Raw genomic sequence first — 13,340 nt, 5'->3', positions numbered from 1 at the left:
ATTATACCAAAGCACAATGCTGCCCTTCCCTGTTGTAGATGAGGACTTCAGATTGTGGCTGTGGACTTTGGCAGGAACACTTCTCATTTAGAAGGTGGGGGGCATTTGTTGCTACCTTTCATTCTCCAGATCAGACTAGAGAACTCGAGAAGGTCTGGCAAGGCTCCTTAAAGAGAGTATGGTTGATTAAATTGAAGTATTACTTTCTTTGACTTGGAGTTAGTACAGATTAAATCCCATTATAATACACTGGAGTTTCTTAAACAGATGGGGTTTTTTTTTTGGGTGGTAATAGGGATTGACCTCCTAGGACATTCTACCTCTGAGCTACACCCCCAGCCCTATTTTTTTTTTTTTATGTTCTGAAATGGGGTCTCATTAAGTTGCTGAGGGCCTCTAAATTGCTAAAGCTGGCCTTGAACCTGTGATCCTCCCGTCTCAGCCTCCCAAGTACTGGGATTACAGCCATGTGCCACCAAACCCAGACATGGTCTTTATGATTCAAAAACAGCGTTAAAATAAGTCCATGTGATATTTGACAGAGACAGAAAAGGTACTAATTTCTTACATATTCAGTAAATACCTCTTTTGGTGTTGTAGGTAAAACTTTCTTTAATCTAGATAGAACTATTTTAAACTGAATCTTAACTAGCAGAACATACTTTACTCACATGTATTATTAAAATAAAAATTCCAAAGAATTCCTAAGTCCCAGTTGATTCATTCAAGTAGTAGGTCTTCATTTAAAGTATTTTAAACAATAAAATAAAAACATCTGGACAGTTGGTTGGAACCTATTTGTAATGGGATTTAAGCTGTCTCTATGAACTGCCCCTGTAGAATCATGTGGATATCAGGCTGAGCTCTTTGTGGCCAGTGAAAGCCTTAGTATCTCCTGAAGTGTACATTGCAGAAAAAGTTTCCCAGGCTTCTCATGGTTTAGAGGATGTAAAATCCAACTCTCAGTGTATTTTTTCTTAACTTGAAATTCATTTTATAGCATTGTCCTGGATTCATCATGCTCTTCTCTACCTGAATTTAAAAGTTACTTTGAAAGGGATAAGACACTTTCTCAGTGTGTAGAAAGGGAATTTGAAAAATGACATCATGGTAGAAATCAGGTCTTTTTGTCGTTACTACATAACTCAAGGTCCGTGACCCATTTGTAGACCAGTTGAATCGGCAGGTGGCCTCTCGGCACAGGGAACGATGCATCGTGCAGTGCACCTGACACGATTCGCAAACCAGCCCGCCTGCGCACTCTTCTGCTTTGCTTTTAATCTCTGCCATTTTGGTTTGACCATAACATCTATTTAGGTCATAATTTAATATTTCTGAAGGTGAGTAAAATGTCCTTTGAGTCATGATCTATATCAGATAGTAAAATGTCAAAGTAATTCCATGTCATCTGTTTTTGTGTAGCCTCCACAGTCTCTGCCCGATTCCTCCCATACATTAGTGACGTTGCCTTTTGATCTGCACCTATCCAATTACAGTGCAAGTTGTGTTTCCTTGCTGTGTAAGGGCCACTTAGTAAATATTTTTAGGAGCTGGGTTATGTGGTCTCTGTCACAACTACTCCGCTCTCTGTTTCAACATTCTACTCTGCCTTTTACAGCAGGAAAGCAGCCACAGATACATAGACGTGAGTGAGCATGACTATGTCTCAGCAAAACCTTTTGAAAAACAAGCGTCTGATTGTAAATTGTTAACCATTGGTCTGGAGTTTACACTAATTTTTGCTTTATTCTTGCTAAGGGGAAAGGGGAGTTAAAAATAAGTGAAATTTTTACTTAGTGCCAAGATCATGAAGAATATAGTAAAACTATTCCTACGTGTATTACTTACATTGTTAATCTCTAAATAAAACAGGAGATTGGTAAATTTGGGGTGATCTTTAGTAAACTCAGTAATGACCTATAGAAGACTTAATTATATAAAATATTTGAAAATTGATTTAAAATGGACCTTCTAGTTTTCTGAGGTACTGAAGTTGTTCTCTCTATATATACTTCTGTATATAATAAAAGGGTAGATGAAATGGCTTGTCTTTTACCATGCAATTCTGATGAAATAACTTTGTTGGTTTAGAAGTTTTGTAACACTGTCCTTATAAATTTCTCTGACTCTGTGAAAAAAAAAATCTGTGTATTATTTAGGATATTTTATAATTCAGAAAGTAATGATACTAGCCATTTTGTGAATCCCACTGCAGTTTTAATTTCTTTTTTCATTAGGCGGGTAAACACCAAGAATATGAACAGAAGCTACTTCAAGAATTATATAAATTAAATCCAAATTTTCTTCAATTATCTACGGGTTCAGTTGATAAGAATAAGAACAAAGTGACACCATTGCAGAGGTACGATACGTAAGTACTCAGGGTGACGTAGCCAGACCTCTCGCCCTCGCAGCTGCTGGTCTTCTCTTCTCTTCCTTCCACATCTTTTTACGCGAAATCCTGCTTGACATTGTCTGTTATTTATGCACAGTTGTTGAGCTCTCTGGGAAGTGTCAGGTCATGGGATCTGGGTTTGAATACTTTCTGTTTACTGCTCCCTGTTAACATTTCAGACAAGCCTCTTGATTTCTTCATTTTTTTTGCAGTGATTCACAGACTACTCTGAGCCCCAGGAATAACTTCTTTGTTACAAAAAGAAATGAAGGGATGTTGGGACTTAAAAGGCTTTTGTCGCCTAATTGAAGTTTTCCTCTGATATACTGAGGGAGGAAAATACTATCACAGAGAGAGTAGGAGTTAGAAATGTTGTGTGTTAGTGACACGCATATTTAAATGTATTTAGTTCTGGAAATAACTAGTATTGCATCCTGCAAATGAGAATATCCCATATTCAAAATATTACCCAATGGGAGGACAAGGTGTCTCCTGTCCTTCACTTCAGCATGGCTCTGGGTAGATGACACTGTGGCAGAGTTTAAACAGATTGCTTTCTAGTCTGTAGTATTGAGTCTCACTCTAGTACAGCAGTCCTCGGTATCTTCATTTGATGGTTTATCAGAATATCATGTAGTTAATTTTCTAAATTTTTCCTGTATCCTGGATGTTTCTTAAACTTAATGTATTAGGTGTTTTGTTCATTTTTTATCCTAAAAATTAAATTTAAGTGATGTTTTGATGTCTAAATGTTATCACTAAATATATATATTAATTATATATGCTTATTAAACATGTAGCTAGATATTTAGCTAAATATTATATATAGTCCAGTGTCTATTTTTATTTTATTTTTTGTATTACTGGAGATTGAACCCAGAGGCGTTCAACCTCCAAGTTACACCCCTGAACCTTTTTAAGTTTTGTTTTGAAACAGGGTTTTGCTAGAATGCTGAGAGTCTAGCTTAATTGCTGAGGCTGGTCTCAAACCTGCGATCTTCCCGTCTCAGCCTCCCAAGTACTAAGATTACAGAATTATGCTACCACACCTGGCTCCGTTGTCTATTTAGTACTAAAATCATGTAGGCACCACTTCCCACTCCCATATTGAGGATCGAATGCGGGGATGTTTTACCACTGATCTAATTTCAGCCCTTTTTTTAAAAATTTTTTTGAAAGTTTGAGACAGGGTCCATTAAGTTGCCCAGGTAGGCCTGGAACTTGGAATCCTCCTGCCTCAACCTCTCAAGGACCTGGGATTACAGGTCGCCCTACTACACGCAGCTCTAAGAACCATTTTTCAAATAGTCATTAATAACTGCATGGATTATTGTTGAATTTCATTTCTTCACAAACATATTCTTGTGTTTAGATTTTTGAACACCCTGTTTATTCCCTTTGATAGTGAAGATTATTTAAATATTAAAGACTTTAAATGCTTTCTATATGCATACATGTGGATATGTGTATATAAATGTCAACATGGGCCTCAATGCAAAACATAAAGTTACTATCAACTATTTGAGATTTATTTGTATAAAAGCTAGGAATAAAAGCTAAGTCCAAACAGTCGTTCTGGACTGATGAACGTTGACTCTTTCGTTGATTTGTACCTACCCTTTTCTAGCCTGTGTGTCCATGAAGCGATGTATGTTCTCTCTTATGTTATTGGTTGCCACTTCTATAGTTCTATCTCTTTGAGATAACATCTGTTATTTTCTGAATATAAAAGTCATCTTTTTTTCACTGAAGGAAATGTGAACAATTTATGGGAGCCTACAGAAGAAAATAAGTCCTGTATGTTAGCTCACTCCTCAGGAGTTTTCACCGGGAATGATTTGTGATCCTCCTCACACTCTGTATTTCCTTGGAGTCTTTTTCTTTCTTGTGTTAGGCCATTATACATATAATTCCTTGACTTGTTAATCTGAAAACTCTATATGCATTATTTTAAATATTTCTCCATGGCATGACAATATAATCTTTAAAGCTGCATGGAATTTCATTGTATATAAATATTTCAGTGTATGAAGCCACTCTCTTGTGTTTCTTCGCTATGTTATATTCACTTTGGTGGTAACATAACACTGTACTAAACATCTTGTCATGTAAATATTTTGGGTAGTTTTGATTGTTCCGAGAAGTCGGCACTCCGGGTCACAAAGTATGAGAGTACACCTGTTTTCCTGAACTGAGCATTTTTTTCCTCCCACATATTTGCTAGTTTGATAAAGCAAAACAAAATAATCTTTCCTAGTTCAATTTATATTTGATTAATAGAGCAAATGTTTGTGAATTGTGAATTTGTTTCCTTTGTTCATTTAAGTATTTACATGTGAATTACAGAAATCTGATTTTCCCCAATTAGTTGATCGTTTGTTTATATTTCAGAAATCCATTGAATTTATAAATTAATTTTGGGAGAATTTGTATTGTATAACATTGAGCCCTCCCAATCACTGTCATGGCATACCTCAGTCTTCCTGTACATCTCAGGAAATTTATTTTAAATCTTATTTCCTTGTTATTGTTTGGATCTTCTACCACTTTTTCCTGTTGGAGAATCCTTAGGCTAAATATCAAAACACAGTGTTACACTAGTGGGCTAGTAGGCATTTTTGTCCGTGTGTGTGTGTGTGTGTGTGTGTGTGTGTGTGTGTGTGTGTGTGTCTGTCTTGTGTACTGGGGATTGAACCTAGGGGTATTCTGCCTCAGAGCTACTCCAGCCTTTTTTTGTTTTGTTTTGTTTTGTTTTGAAACAAGTTTTCTCTAGTTTGCTCAGAGTCTCACTGAGTTGCTGAGGCTGTTCTCAAACCTGTGACCTTCCTGACTCAGCCTCCCAAGTACTGGGATTGCAGGTGTGCCGCCACACTGAGCTTCAGTCTTTACTTTTATGGGGATATCTCTAGTGTTTTATTCACTCAAGTATGATTTTGATCATTTATTTGAGATAAATATTTTAGTCACAATATGAAAATACCTTGACATTTCTAATTAATTGAGTTGTTCCTTTAGATCAAAACTATTAAAATTTATCAATAGTGTTTTTGGCATTTATACTAAGTATTTAGCTTTTACATATATTTGTGGTTAATTTACTAATTTTAATGTCTGCCATCATTCTAAAGTATAGTCAGGCAGTCCATCAAGTACATTTGTAGCAGTTTCAGTAGCAGAGAAGAATGTTCTAGGAGCCAGAAGTGAGTATGTGTTGGGGCGTGGATTGAAAGCAAGTGAAGTCACTTAATAATTTTGATCATAACGAGGGCTACAGAACCACGACTGGGAGCAGAATAAATTTTGACGTTGTTTTTATGCTTTGTGTAAGTATATGGTATAAGAAGGGTTTTGTTTTTTGTTTGTGTTTTAATGCACCAATCCCCCCCGCCCCCCCCAAATGGTGAATAGTTTAACTCTTTTCATGGTCCTATTTAAGAAATAGGGTATTGCTGGGTGTGGTGGCACATGCTTGTAACTCCAGTACTTGGAGGCTGAGACCAGAGTATTGAAAGTTCACAGCCAGCCTTAGCTACTTAGTGAGGACCTCTGCAACTTAGTGAGCTTGTTTCTAAATAATAATAATAATAATAATAATAATAATAATAATAATAATAAAAAGTTGTGTGTAGCTTGGAGGTAGATACCTTTGGGTTCAATTCCCAGTATTGGGGAAAAAAAAAAAAGGAAATAGTTTTTTGTTTGTTTTTTCTGTGTCAAGGTAAGTTGACACTTAAATTTCTCAAAGGAAAAAAAAATTCAAAGAAAATTTTATTTTTATTTCTTGGTATTCGTAGATAGCCAGTAACAGTTTTACAAGAAGAATTGCAAGAAAGCAGAGCTTGAAACTTCGTAGATTGAGACATTAAAATATATTTTTATCTTAATTTTAATTAAACCAGAATGCAAATCTTAAAGAGCACCATCGCTCCTAATCTTCACGGGACTCTGACATGGTCCCCTGATAACACTTTTCTATTATATTTTATTACTCTCTCATTTAATGAACAAAAAAACTTAAAAGGGAATTTGTTTTTTACTTTTCCATCCATATTGAAAGTTGAGGGCTTCTCAGATTGAGTTTGAAGATGCAGGAATACAGCTCTCCTACGTGATTGAGTTTCTGAAATGGCGAGTGCAGTATTGAGAGCGGGCAACGAGGAGCCACACGATAGTGATTGTGAGCACTGAGCACTTCATTTTAATGTTTAGAGCTTTGAAATGCCTTCATTAAGACCGAGACACTCTCTGCACCAACTGAAGACTATGGAAAGAAGTTAGGTGGATAGGGTACTGTGCCCAGGACAGTCAGCAGCCCTGCTCATAAGAATCATGGCTTATGCAGATACACTGGTACTGTGGCTCTGCCAGGCAAGCCACTACTGAGGAAATAGAGGTATTAAGCTTTAGTTAGACTTAGAAGAAAGAAAGGTTGAATAAAAAACTTGGTGACTTTCGTGTTCATTTAATCTCAGTAATACTGTGTGGTGGATTTTAATATCATTATTTAAAATAAGTAAACTAATTTTTTTTTTTTTTTTTTTTTTTGCTGGTACTGGGGTTCCTGGAAGCCCTTCTACCTCCGGGCTACACTCCAAGACCTATTTATATTTTTGAAACAGGGTCTCTTACACCGGCACGGCTGGTTTCGAACCTGCGCGATCCTCCTGTGTCCGCCTCCCAAGCGAGGGGATTACAAGCGTGCACCAGCACGCCTGGCAGGTTTTTTTTTTTTAAATGTAGCACTGGGGATTGAACCCAGAGGTCTCCTACCCTGAACTATACCCACCTGCCCTATTTTTTACTTTGAAACAGGGTCTTACTATGTTGCTGAGGGTCTCACTAAGTTGCTTAAGCTATCCTTGAACCTGAGATCCTCCTGTCTCAGCCTCTCTGCTACATCTTAAGCTGACATTCTTAAGAAAAATTGTTAGGAAATTTTTTAAATAATCAAATTAATTTAAATGAAACTGTCATACTATATGTAATTTGACCATGGAGATCTTTGGTGCTTGAGGCTTATTACCTCAGGTAGTAAATACAGTGAGTGGGTGAGCTATAATTTTCCAGGAATGTATAGTATTTTAATCAAAATCTTCCCTCAGCCATAGATTGGTGGCAGTAGTGGATTAGCTAGTGAAATATTTAAAGATAAACTTATACATGAATTTATCAATTTTTATTACATTGAGAGGGAGAAGCAATTCTTAGAAAAATATGGCTGTATCCATTTTTAAAATTGAGTATAAACTCTGAGACGCTGAAAGTATAGTAAGAATAGCATATGAATTCAGGAGAGAGGGCGTGGTCATTGTATGAATCCTGTTCTTGGCTTCCTGGCACTACTTGGTAGAGCATGGAAGTTTAGAAAAGATACAGTCTGTAGGATTTTAGGAAATTCCCAAGCAGGGCTTGTTAGATCATGGATAGGCCTTGAGATAATCTGTGAACTTTAAAAATTTTATGTAAAGTTTTGCATTTGAGTGCATTTTTCTTGAGAAAATGTATGACTTATGAAAAGTTACCAGCTACTGTTGTAGAGGACAGTGCTCTGGTAATGCCTGTAGATAAATGGAGGTGAATTCAGGAGTGGTATAAAGTAGTGATCTCAACGTGAGGACAAGTGCCATGTGAGGGGCCTACATTTTGTAAAATAAATCTCCAGAAAGCTGCCCTCTCTTTTATTATGGATACATGATTTCAGTTCCCCAATTTTATTTTTGCATAAAATTAAGGGTAAGTTAAAGTTGGCTAAAATTTGATATTTAATTAAAATGAGTGAGTTGCTACATTTTACATCTCAGAATCATGGTTTTCTTAGGAAGTTTTCTGCTGATTCTGTGTTCGGGTATATACAGAATTACTGTACACATGCATATACAAGGGAAGACTTTATTTTCAGTTAATTAAGTATTGGGATTATGAGAAAATTTCAATTAAAGTAATGGTTGTAGCTGAGTGTAGTGGTGTACTTTGGCAGTTGAGACAGGAGGATTACAGGCTCAAGGCTAGCATGTGGTAATTTAGTGAGAATTTGTTTCGAAATAAAAAAATAAGAAAGGACTGAAAGTGTAGATCAGAAATAGAATGTCCCTGGGTTCAACTCCTAGTACCAAAAAACAATAATAATATTTTGCCCAACTATAATCATTCTAGGTTTACTGAGGCATTTTTTCTTTTCTTGTTAATAGCTTCGTTGTGCCATTTAAGAGGTAAACATATTTTAATAGTCAAAGAATATGTTTTAGTCAGCTTTTTTTGTCCTGTACAAAAATACCTGACAACCACAACCTAGAGGAGGAACTATTTATGTGACTCACAGTTTCAGAGGTTTAGTCCATAGTCGGCTGGCTCCGAGGCAGAAACCACAACAGCAAGGCATGGTGGAGAAATGCCATTCAGCTCCTGTCAGAAGAAAGAAGTGGGGGGAGGAGGGAGTGATAGATAGGGCCCCCAAGGCTAAGCCTCCAGTGATCCACCTCATTCAGCCATGCCCGCCTTCAGGCATGCAGACTGGCCTCATTGTCTTAACAGTGGAGCTTTTTGGTTATAAAACCTGAGTTATTTTATATCCAAACCATAACATCATACTTTAAATGTTGCTATATATTTAAAGCCTGTACCAAATAAAATATATTCTATAAAGGCAAAGTTTACCTGTTCTTTTCCCCTGATGGTTGTATTTACGACAGGTTTACTTATCATTGGCTTTTTACAGCCAACATAGAAAATAAAATAATTTCCAATAATACTTTTGTCCTTAAAGCTTGCTATTTATTTATTTATTTATTTATTTATTTATTTATTTATTTATTTTTGCAGGTCTGGGGATGGAACCCAGGGGCATTTGACCTCCGAGCTATACCCCCTGCCCTTTTTTATTTTTTATTATTATTATTTTTTTAAAATTTGAAACAGGGTCTCACAAAGTTGCGGAGGACCTCATTAAGTAGCTGAGGCTGTCCGCGAACCGCTGTCCTCCGGTCTCAGCCTCCTGAATGCTGGGATTACAAGCGAGCACCACCACGCCCGGCTTTAAAGCTTTTTATTTTACTATTCCTCAAATGTGTGAATTACCAAGTAGAGAAGAGTATAATAAGATTGAGTGGAATATAACCTTATTAGGATCTTGCCATACTCTTGATTTTTAGCAGCTCTTCTTGAGTTGGTGACACTGCTATGGAAATTTTTAAGCATCTTGGATAAAACTTTCCCAGGTGAAGCATAAGGTGTTATGAGTCCATGCTTGTGAAAGTGCAGGAAGAATGGTAGACAGGGTGATGCAAATTACTCGAATTAGTTGTAATCCAAGAACAATCCAAAGATTTGTTTTTTATATAATAATGTTTTCTTGGTTCATCATCTCAGCCATTACCATTAAAGAGCAATAAGTAATAAGACTAGCCTCTAAATAATAATTAATTGGAACCATTAACCAGGTTCCAGATGTTGAAGTTCTGCCTTTGTAACATTTTGCTTTCATCTCTTTGCCTCCTTGGCTACCTTTTCTTCAACTTGAAACCGTATCCCTGTATTATAAGAGTAGTCAGTTTTACCTGACAGAGTGGCACACGCCTATAATTCTAGTATTTGGCAGGCTGAGACAGGAGAATAGCAGGTTTGAGGTCAGCCCAAACAACTTCGTCAGACTTTAAAAATTAAAAAAATAAAATCCAGCTAGAGGTGTAGCTTAGGGATAGAATGACCTTGGGATCAGTCCTCAGTAAATACCTGCAGATGCCGACACACGTGTGCGCGTGCAAGGAACTTTATCTCCACTTATCTCTCTTACGTTCTGATCTGTTCATGCCCACCATCAAGTTAACTTTTCTGCAGAACTGCTTGTTTAGTTCATTTCTGTGCTGAGGCATTTCCTTTGGCTTCTGGATGTCCTATCTACCTTCCCATCCTTACATCCCATTGTCATTTAAGCCATATTATTTGTTAGCTTAACTATTTAGTTCTCAACTTTGCAGGACCTTTTGACCCTTGACTCCTGTGCTGTTGCCACCTGTACTGCAGTACGTCCCCTTCCCTTTCCTTTCCTTTCCTTTCCTTTCCTTTCCTTTCCTTTCCTTTCCTTTCCCTTCCCTTCCCTTCCCTTCCCTTCCCTTCCTTTTCCTTTCCTTTTCCTTTCCTTTCCCTCCCTCCTTCCCTCCTTCCCTCCCTCCCTCCCTTCTTTCTCTCTTTCTCTCTTTCTTCGGTACTGGGAATGGAACCCAGGGTCATTCTACCTCTGAGCCACAATCCTAGCCTTATTTTTTATTCTCTACTTTGAAACAGGATCTCACTAAATTGCAAAGGGCCTCACCACGAACTACAATCCTCCTGTCTCAGCCTCCCAAATACTGGGATTACAAATATGTGCCACCAAGCCTGGCTGATTAATAATTTTTTTTCCATATACCCACCTTGGTAATAAGGCTTACTTTTTGTTCATGTGCTGATTTAAAGTTAGTTATGGAAATGATGTCACTAAATCACTTTTATTGCTTGTAGAGATTTGTTTTTTCCTTCAAGCCAGTTGAGTTAGAACAGACTTAAAGTTATCAATTTCTTCTTCTTTTTTTTTTTTTTTTTTTTTTGCGAGTTTTGGGAATGGAACCCAGGGGCATTCAACCTCCGAGCTACACCCCCTGCCCTATTTTTGTTCTTTACTTTGAAACTGAGTTGCAGAGGGCCTCATTTAGTAGCTGAGGCTGTCCGCAAACCGCAATCCTCCGGTCTCAACCTCCCGAATGCTAGGATTACAAGCGTGCGCCACCACGCCGGCTTAAAGTTATCAATTTCTGTCTTTATCATGATGCTCCTTTTTGGTGTATAAGTAAATTGTTAATGTTTTATTTTGAGTTAGTTTGAACAAAAGTATATTTTATTTGTCTCATTTGTATGTGTACATATATACATGTGACTTCTCTGGGATTATGATTAGTACCTAGAAATATTAAATTTATGGCTCTTAAGAACCTTTATAATACATTTCAATAATTATGCTCTTTTTTCAAATACCAAGAAAAATTGGGTTAGTAATATTTCAAACACTGTAATGAGTGATATGTTTATAACATGTAAAAAACTAAATGATGAGCTGGGCATGCTGGGGGATGCTTATAGTTCTCAATTGGCCTCAGCTACTTAGGGAGGCCTTTTGCAACTCAGTGAGACCCTGTTTCAAAATTAAAAAAAAAAAAAATAGGGCTGGGAGTATAGCTCTGAGGTAGAATGCCCTGGGTTCCATCTCTAGTACCTCAAAAACAAAACAAAACAAAACACTAAATGATGGATTAGACTTTTGACCTATTAATTGGAGTAGCATCTGTTGTAAGTAGTACTTTCTTTTTTGTAGACTATTATTTCAGACATTGTTTTGGGAGAATCTAATTAGATGTAAATTCTTTGAGGGCTAGTTATCTAAGATTGGGATCTTACCTTATACCTCTTTGTGTCCTCAGCTTCTAACCTAATAAACACTTGTTAAGATGGTAAAATGTTAATTTTTCTGACTTTGGGAGAGTTTATTTTTATTGTGGTAGAATTACTTTACTCTTGATTTTATTCCTTTTTTTTTTCTTCTTCTTTTCACAGTCCCATTGACAAACCTTCAGATTCTCTCAGTATAGGGAATGGTGATAATTCCCAGCAGGTAAGAGTTGGATAAGGTATTGCTTCATTTATCTACTGTACTCTGAAAACAGGGTAGTCTATGCAAGTGAATTTCCTGCATAGTGAAAAATACTGACATAATTTAAAAATACCTTTGATGGACAACTTTGTTGAATGTATTATTAATACTAGCCTTCTTTTCTTGCACAGAATATAATAGAGCATTATCTAACCCTTTCTCGATGACTTAGAAGTATCATTATGACTGTATAACACTGTCCTGTATGGTGATACATCAGTAGGTTAGAATGTGCTACTCACTGGTTTTTATTCTGCTCACACGTCCTAGGTCAGCATGCCTTCCGAGGTCTTGCACGTCCCCGTCTTTATCTGTCAGCTGTGATTTTGTGTACTTGTCCCTCTTTCTTCCCCCAAATGACTGTTGGCTTTGACTTTGACATGATAAACCAGGCGAGTTGTTTAAAGTCGGATCCATCATGAGACTGAGCGAAGGACTTCCTGTTAGGAGCATTCTTTGCATTAACCTACTTCTTGGGGAACTTTTTTCCTGCCAGTTTTTTACTACTTAAGTTTTTATTCATCTTATATTTGTAAAATAAATGTAGATCTGTTCTCTTCCATAAGAAATGGACAGTTTCTCACAATGTAAGGGAAAAACTTAGAGATAAAAAATACAGTACTTTTGTAGGTTTTTCACTCATATATTCCACAAAAGAATTTGGAAATCTGTAGATCCCCTTCTGTATTTCGGGCTGACATTAAAACTCTAAAAAGACTTGTAAAGAACATAGTTTTCAGCATGTTATCAAAATTGGTGGGTTTAAGTTGCCTTGCTACATTGCTCCTTAAATCAGTATTTAAGAAATGTAATGTTTTGTTACTCCATCATAATGTCTTGGTCATGTTCTGATATCCCACTGTCCATTAAAAAATACAGTAGCTCCTCCTCAGTAGTCAGATTTTTATCATTCCTTTTTCTTCTTGAACTCATTTTGCTATTGCCTTTATAATAGAGTTTTATCTTCATGCAATACGGTTGCTTGAAAAGCATGTTCAGAAATAGGCATATAATTTTTTAATTGAAATAAAAAATGTTCTTGCTATGACAAGGCTTTAAATGTCAATTTTTTCTTCTGAATTTTTATTAATAGTATTGAGCTGATCAAAACAACGTACGTGTGAATTTTTATTAAAAATCATTGAACATAAATACCAGAATTATATTGCAATTTAAAAAGTTTTATGTATCCCTAGATGAATATTATGTATTGACAAAAAGAAGTAAATTTTAGCAACAGTCCCAATACTGTTTTTAATTTTTCTA

At 36.5% G+C, this 13,340-nt stretch overlaps 1 protein-coding gene across 10 annotated transcripts in view; it reads left to right on the top strand.

The window, feature by feature from the left end:
- Window positions 1-13,340, top strand: part of CNOT4 (CCR4-NOT transcription complex subunit 4) — a gene marked incomplete at both ends in the record, with an annotated part of 69,127 nt that overhangs the window by 18,412 nt on the left and 37,375 nt on the right. For 6 of the 10 annotated variants that reach the window (XM_080701911.1, XM_080701916.1, XM_080701912.1 and 3 more), the window contains 2 exons: window positions 2,238-2,362; window positions 11,978-12,035. In XM_080701911.1, coding sequence (XP_080558037.1) covers window positions 2,238-2,362; window positions 11,978-12,035 — 183 coding nt within the window. Of the gene's footprint in view, window positions 1-2,237; window positions 2,372-11,977; window positions 12,036-13,340 lie in introns of all 10 variants that reach the window. The other 4 variants (XM_080701913.1, XM_080701914.1, XM_080701908.1 and 1 more) reach the window with 1 other exon arrangement.

Source organism: Muscardinus avellanarius (genome assembly GCF_963383645.1).
Source record: "Muscardinus avellanarius genome assembly, chromosome: 9".
Taxonomy (NCBI): Eukaryota; Metazoa; Chordata; class Mammalia; order Rodentia; family Gliridae; genus Muscardinus; species Muscardinus avellanarius.
The sequence above is the reverse complement of the archived record's forward strand: the minus strand, read 5'-3'. Positions and strand labels throughout refer to the sequence as shown.